The following is a 19,354-nucleotide window of genomic DNA, read 5'->3' on the forward strand; positions in this document are numbered from 1 at the left end:
GAGCGCATTTAAGAGGAAATAAATTAAGTTCCAGTGCCGGTTCCAATTGTAGTTGTACACAATGTTTTGATGTCCTCCTCTCTCTCAGGCCAGACAAAGGTAGGATTGTTCAATGTTGAATAAACCAGTATTTATTTTGGTTGCCAAACGCTAGAAGTTTCTGAGCATACAATTTATTTGTTTTTCAATCAAATGCGTTCTTTGCTTGCTGTAGTAGTAGCATCAGTACGCGATTGAGAAGTCATGTCATGTCACTGTCAGCCCCACTCAATGAGCCATTGCCGGCAAGCGGCTTCATCTGCGGCCGCATTTTACAGAATTCACGGAACTCCACAATGTACAATGACCTTATTTTACAAATTCAAATAACAATTTTTGGTAGTCGGCAATTAGTAAAACTATTAAATGGAGCTATTCTAGGCGATTGTAATTGGTTTGCTTTAGTATCCTTGCGATCTCACGCAAGGCAAATCTTATTCATACACGGCCTTGCATAAAGCTTTTCTGATATTTACGCGTTTTGATTCACGTGGTTATTTGGGTGAGTGCGAAATAACGCGTTCGAACGGAGGCCGTCTGCCAAGCCGAGATCAAAGGAGAACGGAAGGGTAGAAAACGTATTTTATATATTGAAAGTGAAAATTATAGAAATAACTTCTGGATTTAAATAAATACTGAAATAATTTGTTTTTATGTTTCGGGGGTAGATTCGCAGGGAGATTAATCCATTCGATGAAAAATATAGCACTTTGGCTATGAAATGATCTATGTAGTCGAAGAGAGAGTTTTGGAGATTGCCAACATGGTTTTACGTTAAGGCGCACTGATGCATGAATTACCGTCACGTTCTACTATTCTAAAAGAATTTGCATGTGAAAACGAAATATTTGTAGGCTGACAAACTTTATTTCGACCGATTTCTGAACTCGGCGAGTCCTCTAACAAAGCATTCGGCCAGTTTAGCTTATCGAATTATGTGCTATGCATTGGAAATGTTAAACTTTTTAACAAAAACTTCACCTTGGAAGTCGATGTTATGCCTTATGATGCCATGCTTGGCGTCCAAGCCTTCAACATGGTGGTTAAACTGACGGATGTTCGCGGAGTATTTTGTTGAAACGTACTGAACAGTAGAGAACGTTTAGCTCTAAAAACCTACCATTTTGATGACAACTTATCATACAAATCACCAAACATTTTGACAACAGAAACAGCTTAAACGGGGAAAGACAATACGTGGATAGACCAGCAAAATAATCAGTGCCTGATGCCGATCGACTACAAAATAATTATCTACATGAAGGAGATCCTACTGACATGACTGACCGAGGTAACTCACGGCTGCGGAATGAAGTGACGCAATATGGCAAACAAACTCGGTTCGTAAGAGCTATATAAAGCCAAAGTCCTTTTGACAAGAGCATATGATGTTTTTTTCCAATGAAAGAAAATCTTATTGTCATTCGAAATACTTCTGCAAAAAAATTTTGGATTCGTTAAAATTCGCGAGTTTCTGTGTCTCGACGAAATCTGGAAAGTAACTCCAAAAACGCCGCCATTTTGTTTCATGGCCGACTTTGAGGAGAATAGATCGAGAGGCTATTGTGACGTCTACCCATGAAGGTTGAATCTCTCATGTGGACATGAGAGCACGATCACCGATCATGACTTAACTTATGTTATCCTGAGATTGAAGAAAGCTTGACGGAAGCCAGTGTGTTCGCGAGGAGCTAGATCGAGTTATCGGCAGCCCGAAGTAAATTCGCCGTCATGTTGGCTTAGTATAGTGCCTCTCTTCGTCTCTCCCCAAGCCTCTTCCGAGTTTGAATCCAAGACGGCACTCGCTTGATAAAAATGCACTCGCTCGCCAAAATACGCCCGCATTGCTAAAATGCGATGCAATCATAATTTATAGAGGAAGTTCGCGGAGGCCTGTCTTAAACCGCTCATCGATCACACATTGCCTCCTCGGAACCCGAGCGCAGAATCGGTAATGACTCGTAAACACTCGATACTTGCCTCTTGAAATCTTCTCGGATGTTTCTTCATCGTGATTTAATTTCACAGCTGAAATACCCAAGCCTCGGAAATCTTAATTTGGTCTTCTTTGATTCTGGATAACGGTCAATTCGATGTCAATTGACCTTCGTACATTTTTACCAGAGTAAACAGCTGTAAGATCACAGATTTTCCAGGTCTTGTAGGCAATATTCCCATGATATCTTCACCATATATCATTCTTCAAGACCGGTAAGCAATTCGAGCGGTAAAGCTCAGCAGATCGACTGAAGGAAAAGGAAAATAGCCGTAAATTTGCCCCAAAAGCTCTGATGGAATCAAGATTCCATTTAGAGCAAGTCCGATAGTTGCTCTCTGAATCATTGCTTCCCTTCATTGGAGGAAAGTGTCCGCCGAGTGAGAATCTCTCAGCTGGTAAATCCCACAAGTCTTCTCCATCGAAACCGCAAAAGATGTGTCGAATGATGCGCTGACCATTCCGTGCACAGACCGTTTGAAACTTTCTGCTCAAATTACTTGCACACCTAGTGGGTGAAGGGATATTATTCACCAAGGTGGGTGGGAATTATCGTTACTGGTGGTAACCGTCAATGGCACAGTGAGGACGAAAAAGATGGGTTGACTTTTTCGACCCGAGAAAAACCACCTGAGTCTGTGAGTACCATTAAAGAAATCTCACTGTAATTTGTTCAAGACTTCAAACGCTATTTTCAAAATTTTCTGCTTGAGGCCAACTAGCAATTTGTAGAAATGCTACCGACAACCTTACAATTCCGCAATCATGTCTTTTTACTCAAAGTTATGCATATGATCAGTCAGAAGTGATATGTAAATAGGTTGCCGAAGCTGTACGCCACCCGCCAATATTAGGTTCTCTTTTGATTTAGATAAAAGTCAAAGATGAGTTCTTCAGAAGTATATAATACGAAAAGATGACAAAATTGGTGGACTCGCAGAGTTTTTTGCAGTTTTGGCAGTCAGCAGTGTGACAAACATTCTGTGCAATATTGTCGAAAATGTGACCGCGTAACTGATTGCCTGTAGACCATTTATTAGGGACCATATTCTTTTCGCTTCTCCAACGAATTTCTCTGCAAACTTTGAGTAAAATTGACATAGGTTATTTGGAATTACGACTTAAAACATGGGACAGTATGAATCGGTAACTGCATGAAATGATTCCTTTCGCCATGCTTCCCGCGGCGCCAAAAATACAGGTCCAAACAATGCGATTTTCAATCTATGGAAGCTAGTGTTTTGATTGAGGTCTCAATAATCACCCTTAAAGCATAGGCCAGCCAAATTTCAACTAATATAAAGGTGGCTGTAAACGAACATAAATCGTACGTTCCTGCACGGCATTTTTTTATTTTCGAGATACAAACGAGTAGGGCTTTTCTAATTTTGTTTGTTCTATGCGATTGATGACACAAGTTGGTGATTTCTCAAAATTGCTTTGCGCGTCCCTACTGGGCACGATTCTTGCGTCATCAGCGCCCACACATACACACCATCAAGAGACTTCCTTCACGCTAAGCTCGACAGCCAAATAAATGCTCGTTTTCTCTTTAATGAGCATGTTGACCTATATTTTTTATTACATAATTTTGGTGTACAGATTATTCTCTATATTTTTTTATTATCCTCTTTAAGTAGAGGAATAAAAACAAAAATTGTTCAGACGGTAAAAAGACATGGCTGAAAGCTTGCACAAGGATACAAATTATGACCTTGAAACAACGACTTGAGAAACGTTTGAGTCGATGTCGTTTAAATTGCGTGATTGTTTTATAGATTAAATATTGTTCCACACGCCCGAGATTTTCCTCGTATCATATATATATTTTAAATGTTTTTCTTAAAAAACTTTGCTTCCCGCTACGGCAGTGTAACGCGCGTGAACCGATGAAATAACGTGATTGGGCATAGATGGGGTAATATTGGCCCATCACAGTCTTTTGCGAGCATGGTGACCTATATCTTTTTTGTTTTGTTTTTCCGAACATCGCTTGGTAGGAGATGTTAAAGGAAAGTTTCAAAAAAATCATTCGAGAACTTAATTTCTGGGGAAGATAGAAAATTCAAGCCCAACAAAGAAAAAACTAAGGTATTAACCGTGTGATATTTTCCACTTATCAGATCTCATGCAAAGTGAAAGAGTTTGTACAGTTTTTTGGCATCACCCAGCAATTCACAGAATCACAAAGTCTGATGTCCTTACAACAGTGATAAAGGAGGAGTAATAACAATCGACAAAGTAATAAGACTCAATGGAGGCGACCGACGTTTTACTGGAAGAACTTAAAGTAGATGGTCTGGTAGACGGCGTTCCACCAACTATACACAAGTTGGAGCGAAAGCTTTTTGATGCGATAAAGAAGGGAGATTTGGAGAAAGTTAAGAACGCTCTAAATTACTCTCAGCCAGAATGTAACCTTAACTGTGTCAACAACTCGGGTAAAACTGTACTGCAAGTAGCGGCGGATTTGGAAGACCTGTCAATTCGGAACGACATTATCAAATTCTTACTGACCGGTGGAGCCGACTTGGAACTCGCATTGTTGCACGCAGTTCGTGAAAGTGACGCGAAATGTGTGGAAATTTTGCTTAAATTTCACGAGCCTCCATCGGTGCAACCAGATACTTTATACGTAACGAACTCTTCCAAACGCGAACGATACATCACACCGCTGATTCTGGCAGCATGTTTGCAGAATTTCCAAATTGTCAAGCTTCTGCTGGAACGTGGGTTCACCATTTCCGACTTACCTACGGATAATTCTCAACGATCTCACAGAGTTGAAGGTGAAAAGCTAGGACCTGCTGTGTTCCGTTTAAACAGATATCGAGCACTTGCTAGTCCTGTGTACTTAACCGCGTCTTTTCTTCAAAACTCACTTAACGGTCCCGATCCCGTTTATCAGGCCTGTGTCCTCAACAAAGAGTTGTGTGAGATGGCAGAGCAGGAGTATGAGTTCAGGAAAGAGTATTTGGAGCTTAGCGATGGTTGTAAAGAGTTTGCAGTGGCGGTGCTGAACGAATGCCGGTCGATGAAAGAGATAAGATGCGTTATGGAGATGAAAAACGAACTAATGCTACCTAGTACGGGCGGAGGGCTTTTAAACATCCTTGAGTTTGCCATCGTCACGAGAAATGAAAAGGTTTGTTTTGCTCTTTTTTTTTTTCTGGCAACTACGTTAAGCACTATATCGCACAACGACCCCGCATAACACGAAAAGGCAGATGATCATTTAGGACTCAGTCAGCTGGCAAAGATAAAAATAGCCCCTTTTCGTAAGTTTCCGATGGGATCAGAGAGTTATGGAGGAAGTATTAGGCCCGTAGTAGGCCCATTTCCACGTAACTGAATGCTTGAAAAAAAAAAGGACTTCTCTGCTATTGTTTTCCACCAAGATAAGATGATCGAGGTGATGGTCGCATGTTTCTACCTTACCACACTATCTTCAGTAAGTATCAGCACACTCTACTATTATAACCAATACACAAAAACTCACTGCCTCAGCGGTGTATTAATTTAATAGACTTTTTTAGGTTGAGCAGTTTATTTTCTTTGTGCAGACCAAGTGATATTATCTAGAAAATTGTCCTGTTATCCCGGCATCTAAAAATTATTCGGCCATACTGCCCTTTTGCGTTCGGGATGGCCCTGATCACCCGTCTAAGTGACACTTTGTGAAAAAAAAAACGGCTGCAAGCATTCCACAGCCTTAAAGATCGACTGAACTAAGACCAGCGTTTAATATTTTGAATTTTCAGTTCGTCAGTCATCCTTTCAGCCAGCTTCTGTTGAATTCAGAGATTTACAGAGATGTCCCTTTCCTGGAGAAAAGTTCCTGGAAACAGTTCGCCTTGATATTATTGGCGTTTGGTCTGTTTCCTTTTTTCCTCGTGTTTTGGCTTGTTTTCGACAACTGTCTTCCCAGGCATGAAGTCGGAAGAATGCTACACTCTCCATGTGTGAAATTCCTCATCAGTTGTGGTTCCTTTCAAACATTTCTTTTTCTGCTGTTTTTGTCTTCGTTCGCTTTTCAAAGTATTTTTCTGCAGTACGCCATAACTGGTGAGTAAAGAGACTCAGAAAAATATCTTTAATCATCTAACAATTATTCACCCGGCCAAGTGTAAGTATAAAATGGTGGATATTTACCGAACCACGAAGCGACACTGAGGCGAATAACTGTTTTAGTATTTACCATACAAGCTGAATTACTAGCGAATCAAAATAATTATTACTTCATTTCTGACAATAATACGACAGATGGTCGGACATTTCTCTTCGGCTGCTCTGAGGTGAACAATACTTTCCTAATCAGCAATCAGAACGCATGAAAAGTACTATTCACTTGTGTGTTATATACTAATGTTAGTTATTGTAATCTGTTCAAGCGCAGACTGAACCCAAATTCCACTTATTTCTATTCTTATTAATTAGAGACGAGGTGATTATGACGGTTTCCCATCTTTCTTTTTAACCTTTTCCAGAGATAAGGGGATTTTGAGAATTAGTCCGTATTGTCGTTGTAGTGAGTACCGAAAAGAAATTGAAAGCTTCAAAATGACTATGTTACCGCTTAGGTTCCCCTTGTCTTTAGGTTATCCTCGACCGTGATCTTTGTTTGGTCAACTAATTATCGGTAAATGACGGAGTAATCTTCAGCAGGTTTCGGTAAAGCTCAAATTAGTGCGGACAGTAAAATAACACTGAAACACAGTTTCCATTTCTTGGTTCAGTCAAGACGGCAACAGATTTTTTTTATAGTAATGTAAGCACATTGAGTTTTTTTTTTTGCGCCCAAAAAACTTTATTATTATTATTATTATTTATTATTATTATTATTATTATCTTGGCGCTGTTAAAAAAAAAAACACAGAAAATTTAATATGACGTGAAATCAACAAAAATGCTTTGACCAGTGGTTACTGGCATGGAATATTTTCAGGCTTAAAATATATTCAACATGTTTATAACGTGTATTTCTTTCCTTCTCAGATTGGCTAATCCTCGTATTCGTACTTGGTCACTTAGTGGATTTAGTTAAACAGGTTTACCACAAAGGAAGAGTTCGCTTCTTTACTGACTACTGGAACTATCTGGCTCTAGCCACGGTCATGCTATTTCTTCTCCATTACGTGTTTTGGTGGGCTGGCAGAGCAGCAATGATAGGAAAACTGGACTCTTTGACGTGGAAGAACCATGCTACACATAGCTCGTACACGATCGTGTTGTTTTCAGACTGTCTTTTAGCCCTGGCAATTCTATTGGCATTTACCCAAAACTTGTCGTATATTCAGGCAAACTCCACCATTGGTCCACTCCTACATGCATTCATACAAATGTTATTTGACGTAATGAAGTTTTTCTTTTATTTTATCTTCGTCTTCCTGGCGTTCGTTGTCAGTTTTACTAAGCTGTACCTGCAATATGAGAAGGCCAGGCAGTTTTTCCTGTCGGGATCAAATCAAACAGATCCTCTTCATCTAGACAAGTGAGTATAACTACGTTGCATCAGATCACTGTAATAATTCTATTTAACGCCCCCCTTGTGATAAGCACTCCCATTTAGTGTCTATAATAAGCGCCCCTTTTCAACAAGCGTCCCATTGCGAACTCCGACAATCAAGACAGTGATAGGGCGTTCACGTTGCCCCACCTCAAAAAGGACATGGCAAAACCACGGTAATCAAGTGTGAGCATGTCATTTTTCTAGGTGCTGATCTGCTGATTTGAGAGAAGGATAAAGATTAAAAGTAATTTTCTGTCGTGGTTGAAAAAGCCAAAATCAATTAAATCCAGGGTTGATATGTTTGAGCATAAGGTAAGGTAAGGTAAAGTCTGCATGCGAGCCAAGTGACCCATCAAATACAAAAAACAAATGCAAATAACGTCATTTTTCACATGGGTAAAAAAAGGGTAAAGTCTGCATACGAGCCAAGTGGCGCACCAGGCCGGAACTTATCCCGATTTCTGTAGCATGAAGCGACTGGGTGTAGTTCTACTACCTCCTGGGTGGGATGCTAGCCCATCGCAGGGTTACCCCCCCAGCATTAAATTCGCCGGTATCCATTTAATCACTAGGGTGGAGAGAGGCACTGTGAGAGTAAAGTGTCTTGCCCAAGAACACAACACAGTGTCCCCGGCCAGGGCTTGAACCCGGACCGCTCAATCCGGAGACGAGCAAACTAACCATAAGGCCTTTTTTGTTTGCAGCATGTTAGGAAGCGTGAGCACGATATTTTGGTCGCTGTTTGGCCAGATAGACCCTGGTAGCTTCCAGCTTGATAATAGTGAATACGATGTTATATGGAAAACTGGGTTGATCTTATTCGGCGCGTTCAATATCGTAGCAGTTCTGGTGGCTCTTAACATGCTCATTGCAATACTCAACGATTCTTACGTTCAGATAACGGTACGTACTGAGCTGATTTCACATTTTTCAACTCATTTCTCTGCTAAACCATCGCCCTTTCCGCTATCAGGATATTAAACTCACTATTGAAGGGATAAATAGGCTGATGTAGTACATCAAACACGAAAGACCATGTTTGACCACATTTCCAAACACCGAGAAGAGAGTTGAAAATACGACGCGCAGCAGAGTATTTTTGACGAACTTTGAGGTGTTTGGAAGTGTGGTCAAACACATGTCTTGCCAGTTTGATATATTTTCTCGGTCAAAAGTAAAACTAAAGAGAAAAAGGAGAAACAAAATCGTAAAAATCTATGCTCATTAAGGTCAGATTTCCAAACATCATCACGGTCATGATTGATTATTAATGAGTTTGAAAAAGACTTATCCTGGTTAATACACTCAAAATTATGATCACAATGCTTATCAATTAACAATTGCTTCAGCAAGAATCATCACGGTTTGCATCGCTAACGAACAAACAAGCAAACAAACAAACAAACGAGCAAACCAAGCTATGTAAGTGCTACTTGCTAGCCAGACTTGCCAGATTAAGATGCAGTGAGTCACCAATCTGATTCACTTGGACTATTACATAACATATATCCGAAATCAGTGGCTATATTGAGGCATCGAACACTTACTCTTTCTGGCAATTGTTAACATTTTGTAACACTTTCGAGTTTCGAATTTATCTGGCGGGCTGTTTCGTCGCCTGGCCTAACGTAGCTTAACGTTTTCCAAGAAGTCCTGAGAGAGGAGCTCGTTTATCGTTCACGCGAATTTGCGAGTGTTGTTCCAGCTAATTTTAATTTTAGGTCGTACCAGTGAGTTTCGAAGCAGTTAATTTGATTGCGCTCCAGGCCGAGGCCGAAACTAACAACGTGCTACTGTACAAAAAAAAAAAAAGAAAAGAAAAGGAAAAACTGTCTGGAAGTAACGATAGTAAATGTGACGTCGTTGTTCATATGATTGACAGGCCAACTTGGATGCTGAATGGAAGTTGACCAGGACGAGGCTGTGGTTAAGCTGGATTCACAAGAAAGGCGTTCTTCCCCCGCCTTTTAATCTTCTGTACCTGTTGCTTCCACTCCTGTGGCTTATTAAGCGTCTTGTCACAGCCTACTGCTCAAAAAGAGTCTTGGTGAGTATTGTAGTAGATGAGGAAGTTTATAAGAAGGATTTTAAGTCTGTCAATAAACCTGGCTTATCAGATCCAAGTTTAATTGTCGCCGTTTCTCTGGCACTAACAGACTCTTGAAGTATTGCTGATCCCCTTAGTGGGCTGATAGTCCATCACAAGCAACTCCTCTCCAGATTTTGTCAGCTTTTCCCTACAACGTCCCATTCAACGTCCCAATTTATAACACTCCTGAGTGGTGGATCGGAGGGTACTGTTGGCTGTCGACCCAAACAAAGCTCGAATCCAGACCTCTATATCCATATTACTAACCACTGATGAAGCCACTGTGTCTTCTATAATGATGTTTGCTGAACATTACAGACTAACGATATTCTATTCATTAGGGCTTTTGTTATCCGATCTGTTACTTTCTGTACTGAATTTTCGGTGGCTTCTGTCCACCTTCATCAGAGTTGAAGTGCATATGAAGTAAAAAATAATTGATGCTTTTTTGAAATGCTTTTCAAAATAAAGAAGAACGGTGTTTTCCTTTTTGGAACATCTTCTTTGATTTCAGAACACTGAAAGAACACTGCATAGTTTGAAGAACACTGCTTTAATATTTCTAGAGATATTCTGAATTGAGTGTTTTACTGTTTAAGTGGTTATGACATCATCACCTTCCTCATTTGCATACTACAAAAACATAAATATCTCTAAATCTAAAGAAGATATTCCAAAACGAGAAACACTATTCTTATTGGTTGTGAAAAGCCTTTCAAATAAGCAGCAATTATTTTTTACTTCACAGGCAGTTCGCGTACGATATTCTATTCAATAAATTGAAATGAATAGTACATGTACTACTGATCGAATGGTGTAAGATATATGAGAAGATATTTTGCAAGTCGAATTTGTCTTTATGAAAATGGAATATCGCCAACAACGATCCAAAAGAACTTAATATCATAAAGATGCGTCCATGATGTGTCCACGATATTGTTCTGCAGGATCATGTGATTAGAAATCGTATCCGTACGTCTGACATTCAAACACAATTACAATCTACTTCATTACAAGGCACTGGGCTAAGAACTCTCAAAAATTATTTTTCTTTTCACATAGATAATTTTCAAACGATTTGTCAAGGATGGGGGTTCACACTCTAACTGGAAAGCAAAAAGGATTAACGAGAAGGAGGTAATAACTTATAAATTGTTAAAATGCTTGCCAAATCAAGAGCTGCTTCAGAGTTATAAACACAAGACACTTAAGGACGTTCGCGCGAAAATTTTCCAACATTGATTTTTTTCTGAGACTTTTACCACTGTAAGATGATGTGTTAGTTATGTCAGAAATGTAAAAAAAATGGGGTGTCACCGACTTCATTTTGGAGAAAACATGTCCGGAAAAACACCCTAAATCTGAAAAAATCAGGCTTCGTTAGCAAATAAGGCCAGTGTCTGTAAGTCCAAAAATATTGCAATTAGGTCACAGTTTCACGCGCCTTGCAGCCACAAGATGGCAGGATTCGATGTCGCGTGGACAGAAATCTTGAAAATTTTCTAACTTCCCACATTGATTTTTTGTTCATTTTTGGACAATGCGGAGATAATTGTAAATAAAATCTGTTTCTGGAAAGAAAAGTTGGGGTTACCGAGAGTCCAAGATCGTTAAACCAGGCAAAGCTATAGCAATGGCCATCTGCCTTATCATTGTTCATTTTATTACTTAGCGCGCGCTCTCATGCATGACGTGGCGTGTGAATTTGCCTGCGCAGTAAGGATGCGCAGAAACAATTAGCGCGAACGTCCTTAACTCATAACGGTGACTTTGAAAGACTCTAATGTTGCTACGGTAATCTATTGAGTCACAAAGGTGATCGTAACTTGTATGAAATCATGCCAACGGTTATCCATTCCTCCGATACCGTTATTTCAGCGTGTCCATACATAACCTATTTTTATTTTGTGACTGGAATGTGCGCATCACGAAACGCGATAATTTCGTCTCGCCATTCTCCTCAGTCTTTCCACAGTTCTCCTCGGTGATTTTAGACTGCAAATAAAACAAGTTGAGTTGAATCTGGGAAAACCACCATAAAGCTGCGTAACAGCGTCAACAACATGCTAATACTTACTACATTACTTTGCTAACGTAACGCTCAGTGACAATTCAACACATATTCTTTGATTTACGTCTGACATGAGAGCGGCCATCGGCTCAGCTGCGTGAACGTACTGCAAAAAAATATATGCGAGGCTCTAAAAAAAGGTTTTTCCTCCAAAGCACAAAAGCTTTCTCCTCTATACTGCATGGCACTATCGATCCATCGCATAAGGTCACATCTCCATTAAACCATTACAACCTACGTACGCCGACACAAAGCGATAAATATATCTTCATTGTTCAGTTTTTATTGCACGTTTCCTATAATCCAGAAACAATTTGGTGTTTCTTTTCTTATTTCAGAGACGGGAAGTGATTCGCCATCTTGTCCTGAGGAACCTGGCCAAGAAATCTTACCATTCAGAGGATGGAACCGAGTCTATCGACTCCGACGAAGAAAACGAGAACGAGGCAACAGTCCCGTTTGAAGAGAGTGGCTTGGATACGAGTCAATCAAACGACGTTGTTACTAGTTTTTAAAGGCCTTAGACTGGAAACCGAACCAAAAAAAGATGTCCATTGAGGCTAAAGTCTCTAAAGAAAACAGTTTGCAAGTTCGAATATTAAACGCTTTCCAGGAAAGAGTCAAGACTTATTATCGTAGAAGTGTTGTTTTTATGAGCAAGAGCAAGTTATTTGTTCATCAAGCCATGCATTATATCTGGAATTTCAATTCGGGTCTACTAACACTGGAAGAAAACATGGATTTTCGCGGGTAGCCAGTGTGAAGTCATGAATAGTCTTCAGTTGATTCTTTTGCAACATCAAGCCGGGTGAAGCCTTCATTTTGATTGAAGTTCGAACTTGAAAACTATCTTATTTACGAAGTTATTTTGTTTAAGAGTTGATCTCGAAAATTTATATATCAGTTCCAGCTGGAAATTTATGATCGCTTTAAGTAGAAGAGGTTTCACCGACTGTTTAAAGCTAAACATATATTTTTATATATTAAGAGCTGTCACGCCGTGCTGATATGCTGGAAATATTATATTTTTTTAGTATTGTAAATATTTGAGAACAGCAAGAGTACAGCAGAATATAACATTTGAAAACTTGATGCTGACTTACTTTATTATATATCATGTATCATATCCTTTGAATATTTTTTTGGATATCTTCAAGCGACCGTTTTATCTTCAGATTAGTCCGGCAATTGTCAAAAGATCTCAATTGAGTCGTCAGTTGTTCGTGTTATATTCAGATTTTTCCAGTATCCAGCCTGAAAGGATATTTCTCAATATCAAGGACTTACAACGTTTTTGTGTTTACAGTGAAACCATTGTCTGGAGGTTTCCGAGATCGCTTTAAGCCGGTCATGCGAACGATTCCGAGCTTTCTCCGATGTTCCGAACATCCTTTAGGAAAACAAGATATTTAGGTTAAAAACCAATAAATTTAATTCATTTAACCATTCAAAGGGTAAACATGATATATATAGAAAAACGTGCCAACATTAACTTACATTATTAGACGTTGAACTATTGCTTTAACTTTTCGTGACTCAATTGTGAACGGAAAAAACCCTTTGTTAAGCCGCTATATTTGTTTTTAGCTCTTCTCTCTATAAATAACCACGTCTTTTGCTTCCTGCTTGCAAAAATAGTAACCCAAGACAATTTTAACTTGCCTGAAGTCGTCTCGCGCTATTTACTTTGTTTTACGCGGAAAAGGAACCTTACGTCGTCACGGGTACGAAGACTGTTTCTTCTTCTGTTTGACTTATATTAAATACGCGCGGATGTTTTGCGAGTTTCGTAGTATTTCTCCGAGCCCTGAAGAGGCGAGAAAAACTTGATATGATCAATGAGTAAAATGTAAGCGCGTATTATATATTAAACCATCTATATATCCCACCGTCATTTTTTGGTATTTCAGCTTCTAGTTTTTGAACTATATCCTCTATTATTCGAAAATCGCCCCGATTAAATAAAGGACGAAACCAACACAAACGAACCATTAAAATGCCATCTATCTCCTTCACACACACAAGAAATCTGTTCAGGTTAAGCTTTAAAGGCCGTCATAAGTCAAAGTTCGGGTCGCCCAGTTCGGCCATTTTCGTTGTTGCTCTGCCGTTCCCGTCCGTATTTGCTATGTAGTTGTAAAAACCGGGACTCTACAGTGCTTCACGGACTCAAAATTTGCGCGTTTTCATGTTAGTAACCCCTTCTGTTCGTGTGGGAAAACATTACTTTAACTTAATTAGCTGATTCATTATTTGAACAAAATCTAAGTTCAAAAATGTCTTTACTGAAAGAAGGGAGCAACCCTATCCACAGGGGGGCTTAAAGAGCTTTTAAGACGGAAGAAACTAACCTTGCGTTACATTTATCTGACTATTTTTCTAAACATTTCCAGAGACTTAAGTTCTTAAACACGTCAGCAATTCTTTTTACATCTAGACTGATTGTAAACTTTCGAGGCAATTGTTTCTTTTAAATCATTCCTTGTCACCTTTTCAGTTAGCGTCGAATTGCATCGTCACGTTACTGTGTTGTTTTTCAATTGTTACCATAATATTTACTTTAAAAATAGCACGTTCTTCAGACAAACTGTTATGTGTTGATATAGCTGTGAGCATGATACACTTGATTAATTAATCACGAATCACGAAGAGAAACAAACCGTAACAAAACTACGTAAAATTTCCCATACTGACTTACAAGCTAGTATTAAATGCCGGCGTCTCAAAAAATATATGTAAAGTTCGGTTTTCTATTCAACGAAAAACTGATTGCGGATATACCAATTTCAACTCGGCAATAGACAATAATAGTTTTTTTTTCAGATTTTGGCCACATGACAGCGTGGGTGGAGCTAAGAATATTGATTAGAAGGCAAAAATGGACACGAAAATCAGATTGTGTGGTGATTAATTGAAGACATTAAAGGCATCAGGTTGATAATAAACTGAGTTGCGTTTTTCTCTTCCATAGCGGTGTCATGGAAACACGAAAGTTCTCCAATAGTTAAACCAATACACTTTGAGAGAGTTACTTAAGTCACCTATCGTGTTTAGAATTTTCAAGAGTGAAAAATTTTAATGAGTCGTCTTGATAGTAAACATTTCAGTTCTCACAAGAAGCCAAAGAGGGAAGAGATTGCCAGATTGTCACATTAGGTTATCTTTAAGAACTGTCGTGTTTCTCAAGAATGTCTTCTGTTAGTATAAACTTCAACCTTCACTATGAAATGATTTCCGAAACGGCAGGCTTGTTTGCGGTTGTTTTACTGGTCGTCATGGTTGTACTCCTTATGTCGCGAACGCGTTCATATCGAAGGTGTTTTCGGTCACAGAGTGTTGGAAAATTATCTAGAAAACCAGTCCCCGAAGAAAACGGAGAGAAGAGCTGCGATCAAGTAAGAACCGTGTTTATATATATAACAAGATAAACTGAAAGTTCACAAAAAAGGTTTTAGTAGATGGAACAGTTTTCATCATATTTTGGATTGTCTTTTTTGTTGTCATGTTATAGTCTAGTGCGTCTTCTAGCCATGGCATCATGTGCCTAAGGGCTCGATGAAGATTGAGTTAATGATTAAAAATGACTAAAAATGGTCCAGCCATACACACCATAGGGCTGGAATACAAAATCACTTAATAAATCTGCTTTGAACTACGGTTTTCATTTCTAGGTTTGGCCATATTGGTCGTGCGACTTCCCAATAACAGAGACTGATCCAGAGCAACATCTTACCAGAGTCCTTGAACGCGATGAAGAGAGACAAAATAACAGGCAAAACTGAAGACGTCCGTAATGAACAATTTCAAAACATGCTCTAATAATACTGATGTATCAGGGGCACCCAACGACCGTTTTCTCTTGAATGCTTTTAAGTGCTGTTTTAGGCTATCTGGAGTACTTTTAAGGCTCTGTAGGTTAATTTTAGGTTGCACTAAAAAAAAATTATCTTTTCGGTTACTCTAGGGGAACTTGAGTATTCTCGAATTTATTAGGGCTTTTTTTGTCCATTCCCTTAGATCTTATCGCCTTTCAGAAAATGATAGCTGACCTTTTTTCGGTACCCAAAACGACATTTTTAACAATCCGAAGACAACAGACATTAAATGTTTCATATCACGAAAGACCGAGTTGATAATTCTCTTAAGAAAATCAGAGGGGCTTTAAGGCCTTTCGAACAGATAATTTACCGAAACGATCCGTTGGGTGCTAAGCAAATTAAAAATCTCCGTACATGTGCTTTGGAAGATTCTCTCAATCTCTTATTCTCTTAAATTCAAGTTCGCGCCACATAACGTTGGCCCCACATGGTGATGATTTGTTCAAGATGAAATAATTTACCACAACTAAGGGACCGTTCATTTTTTATGAGGGAGGGGGGGCTGGTGGGATTTGGGAAGCACCATTTAAAAATCGCATGACCCCCCCTCAGCTTACCAATATTTTCATATGGCCCCCCCTTATAGCGGTCATTTTTTGGGATGACCCCCCCCCCCAAAAAAAAAAATCGAACAAACAATATTTAGATTTCAACTTTTTTAATATTTCTCTATTATCCCCCTACTTCACGTTATTGTGCTCACTATGAAGACAAAATTAGAATCCCTATACTACAGAGAGCTGTTGTTTAAAAAACAAATCAAAAAAAAGAGAAGTCAATTTCGGATCTCCTAGTTATGGCTCGCCCTGAGCGTGTGGCATTTGGCCTCTCATTGGCATCTTCCTCATCTGAATTGATGAATGCAAGACTGACGTCACTTGAGTCATCTTCTCCCCCAGAGTCAATGGCGTCACTGTCATACTCATAATTGTCACTTTCATCCGTTTCACTGCTGTCAGCACTTGCCCTGTTGTCATTTTGTGTCAATGTCCTGGCATTTCTCAGTGTTGGTTGGCCAGCTCTGAGAGGACTCTTCTGCTGCAAGCATGAATGTCTTACAATTGCCTTTACTTTCTCACCCTTGCTGCATTTCAAATGCTGCTTCAGCCCGTGGTGGTTTGAGTACTTGTTTAGTTCTGGAACACGTAGCTTTTTGAGCTTGGTTAGATCTTCGCACAACTCAGTCCAAGGATAATCCTCCTCCCTACTTAACTTTGCCTTTTCTTCTGCTCTCTTTTTCCTTTTAAATTCCAGCACTTCAAGATGCTGAAGATAATCCACCACAAACTTCGATTTGACAATAAACTTATCTGCAAATAGAGCAACGCTCTCTGGGTCAGATAAAACCAGCCTGCCACTTCCATGCTCTTTCTTCTTTATATTGTTAATCCAATCGGGGAAAGAACGCATTACTACATGAGCATCATGAAAGAGGATCATTCCAAAATGCGCAATAATGGCGAAAGCGACGAGTCGTTTAAGAAAAGGTTTACAGCTGAACGATCCAGGCAGTTTGACATCTTACATGCAAAAGAAGCAATTTTTCTAGGTGCGGATGGCTGTTCAGAAAGGGCGAGTGAGTTTTCCATGCAAGGGTACCAGTTGAAGCCCAGTGATGGACGAAAACTGAACTTCTCCATCAAAGAGCACAGAGCAGTGGTGGAAAAGTTGAATTTCATATTGAAAGATGTAAAGGAACACGATTCCACACTCTTTCAGTTCAATGGGCTTGCTTTGAAGCAGGGCAAAGAATTTGCCCACAGTTTTAATGTAAAACAGATCAAATGTATAGAAGCTAAGTTGACGAAGGTCACGCAGGACATGGAAGCACTAGAAAATAAGAAGAGCAATTATAACAGCATATTCAAGAGCATACTCAAACAGCACATCAACAAAAGGAGAAGGAAAAAAGAAAACCGCAGAAAGTCAAATGAAAGAAAGAGGAAGCGGACTGAAAACAACGTCCAACAAGTTTATGGAATCTGTGTTGGAAACCTGCTAGGAAATGATTTTCCAAAATGCCTTGTGTACCCTCCTAGAACGGCCGTCCCGGAAGAGTGTATTAAAGTTGTGGATGTTGTCACGTCGTTATTTAGAAGAGATGGGCCATACATCGCACAGCTCTTGGAAGGGAATTATTTCACTAATGCTGCAAGAAGCAGAATCACCACAAACCTTGAGCAGGAAGTCAGAGATTATGTTTACACCTTCATGTACCCTGAAGAGTGCACTCTGACGGAAAGCATTGCTGCTTCTTGCAGCATTGGTGAAAGAGACTCCCATAGCAGCACAAGCAGCGACGAAGAACTCGATGACAGCGAAGATGAAGATGAGTGCCAGTGAAAGTTGCATTCGAAAATAAGTGTTAAATACTTCTTTTCAGTAGCTACAAATGCTTTTTGTCGCCAAACGTTTTTTTTAAGCAGAAGGAGAGTTTGTAATAAATTTGTATCCTGCCTTCTATGTTTATTCTATAGCAATTTTTTTGATATTCAAACATTATGCCATTTTAAAGTTTTTCTAAAATATTTGACGTGACGCCCCCTTTTTCCCTTATTTTTTTGGGATGGCCCCCCCTCGAAAGCCATTTTTTTCGCATGGCCTCCCCCCAAATCCCACCAGCCCCCCCTACCTTATAAAAAATGAACGGTACCTAAGTACTGCCATTTTCTGGTGCATATATTTTGAAATCTCTGCCAATCCATTCTTATACAAAAGTCATTATTAAACAATTAAACTATTAGTCATGGGTTCTGAGGTAGACAACGTTTTTCTGGCTCGTAGAAAACGAGACAGTTAAAAAAGGTAATTTCGACTTTTGTTCTAAAAAAGGAATTCAGATATCTCGATGAGCTCTGCACACATTTCAATAATGTAGATCTTTATTGCTGTAACAATTTTATAAATCGATAAGATGTAGAAGATGATACTACGAAATTATTTCGACATCTTGTTTCTCGCCTGGAGTGACACGTGTTGTTGTGTTTTCATAACCGCACACAACTCTGAAACCCACAGATCGGTTAGTCAAACGTTCGGTGATCGAACCTAGCTTCGGAACATCATTAGTTCGATTGTGTTCGATTGTCGAACCGAATCGAAATAAACCGAACGATTGAAGCTCGATTGGGTTCGATTACCGAACGTTCGGTTGATTAGGCCGAGTTGAAATTCGACTTAGGCTCTCTTATGGACCTTATGGAGTCAACGAGGCTTTCGGCTTTAATTAACTAACTTATTCATGCTTTCGCTATTGCTTGCCTTAGCCTTACTTGCTCTTTCCAATAGAGTGAACACTATAGTATACTGAAACACAAACAGAGCCCCCAATCCTCTAAGGACTAACGTTCGAACAAGTACCATTTTTACTACTTTTGTCAACTTAAGGTTGATAATTATCACGACATCGCTACAGTACCATGAATAAAGCACAGAAGTTAGCACAGAAGTGTTAAATATCATGTTTACTTAATTACCAGCTGACACAGCAAAACAGTTACACTGCAGCTTATCACCTTGTTTACCAAAACACCCTAGCTCAGAACGTTAAAGCAATTGTTGGATAATAATCCTGTGGGTCTTAGGAATTAATTAAAAAAAAAGTTATTTAGGTGTTACTTATGGGTTCCACGCTTTAATGATAAATGTAAATTTGTGTTAGAATTCAGGGAGTAATCAGGCGAGTAATTTCAAAATCGCAGCGCGAGGCTGATTTGAAATTACTAGCATATTAATTATTTCCTGAATTGTACGAGACTAGTCCAACAACTGA

At 39.3% G+C, this 19,354-nt stretch overlaps 1 protein-coding gene across 3 annotated transcripts in view; it reads left to right on the forward strand.

Moving 5' to 3' along the window:
* LOC110048989 (short transient receptor potential channel 4-like) overlaps positions 1–12,796 on the forward strand; it is a 35,416-nt gene extending 22,620 nt beyond the window's left edge. For all 3 annotated transcript variants that reach the window (XM_089274905.1, XM_089274904.1, XM_020754755.2), the window contains 7 exons: positions 4,159–5,180; positions 5,797–6,100; positions 7,031–7,526; positions 8,249–8,447; positions 9,427–9,591; positions 10,696–10,770; positions 12,043–12,796. In XM_089274905.1, coding sequence (XP_089131031.1) covers positions 4,290–5,180; positions 5,797–6,100; positions 7,031–7,526; positions 8,249–8,447; positions 9,427–9,591; positions 10,696–10,770; positions 12,043–12,219 — 2,307 coding nt within the window. In that variant the 5' untranslated portion in view covers positions 4,159–4,289 and the 3' untranslated portion in view covers positions 12,220–12,796. The remainder of the gene's footprint in view (positions 1–4,158; positions 5,181–5,796; positions 6,101–7,030; positions 7,527–8,248; positions 8,448–9,426; positions 9,592–10,695; positions 10,771–12,042) is intronic.
* Positions 12,797–19,354: the final 6,558 nt, after the last annotated feature.

The sequence above is a fragment of the Orbicella faveolata genome, unplaced genomic scaffold, assembly GCF_042242905.1.
Source record: "Orbicella faveolata isolate gen_17 unplaced genomic scaffold, um_ofav_v1 contig_36, whole genome shotgun sequence".
NCBI classification, from domain to species: Eukaryota; Metazoa; Cnidaria; class Anthozoa; order Scleractinia; family Merulinidae; genus Orbicella; species Orbicella faveolata.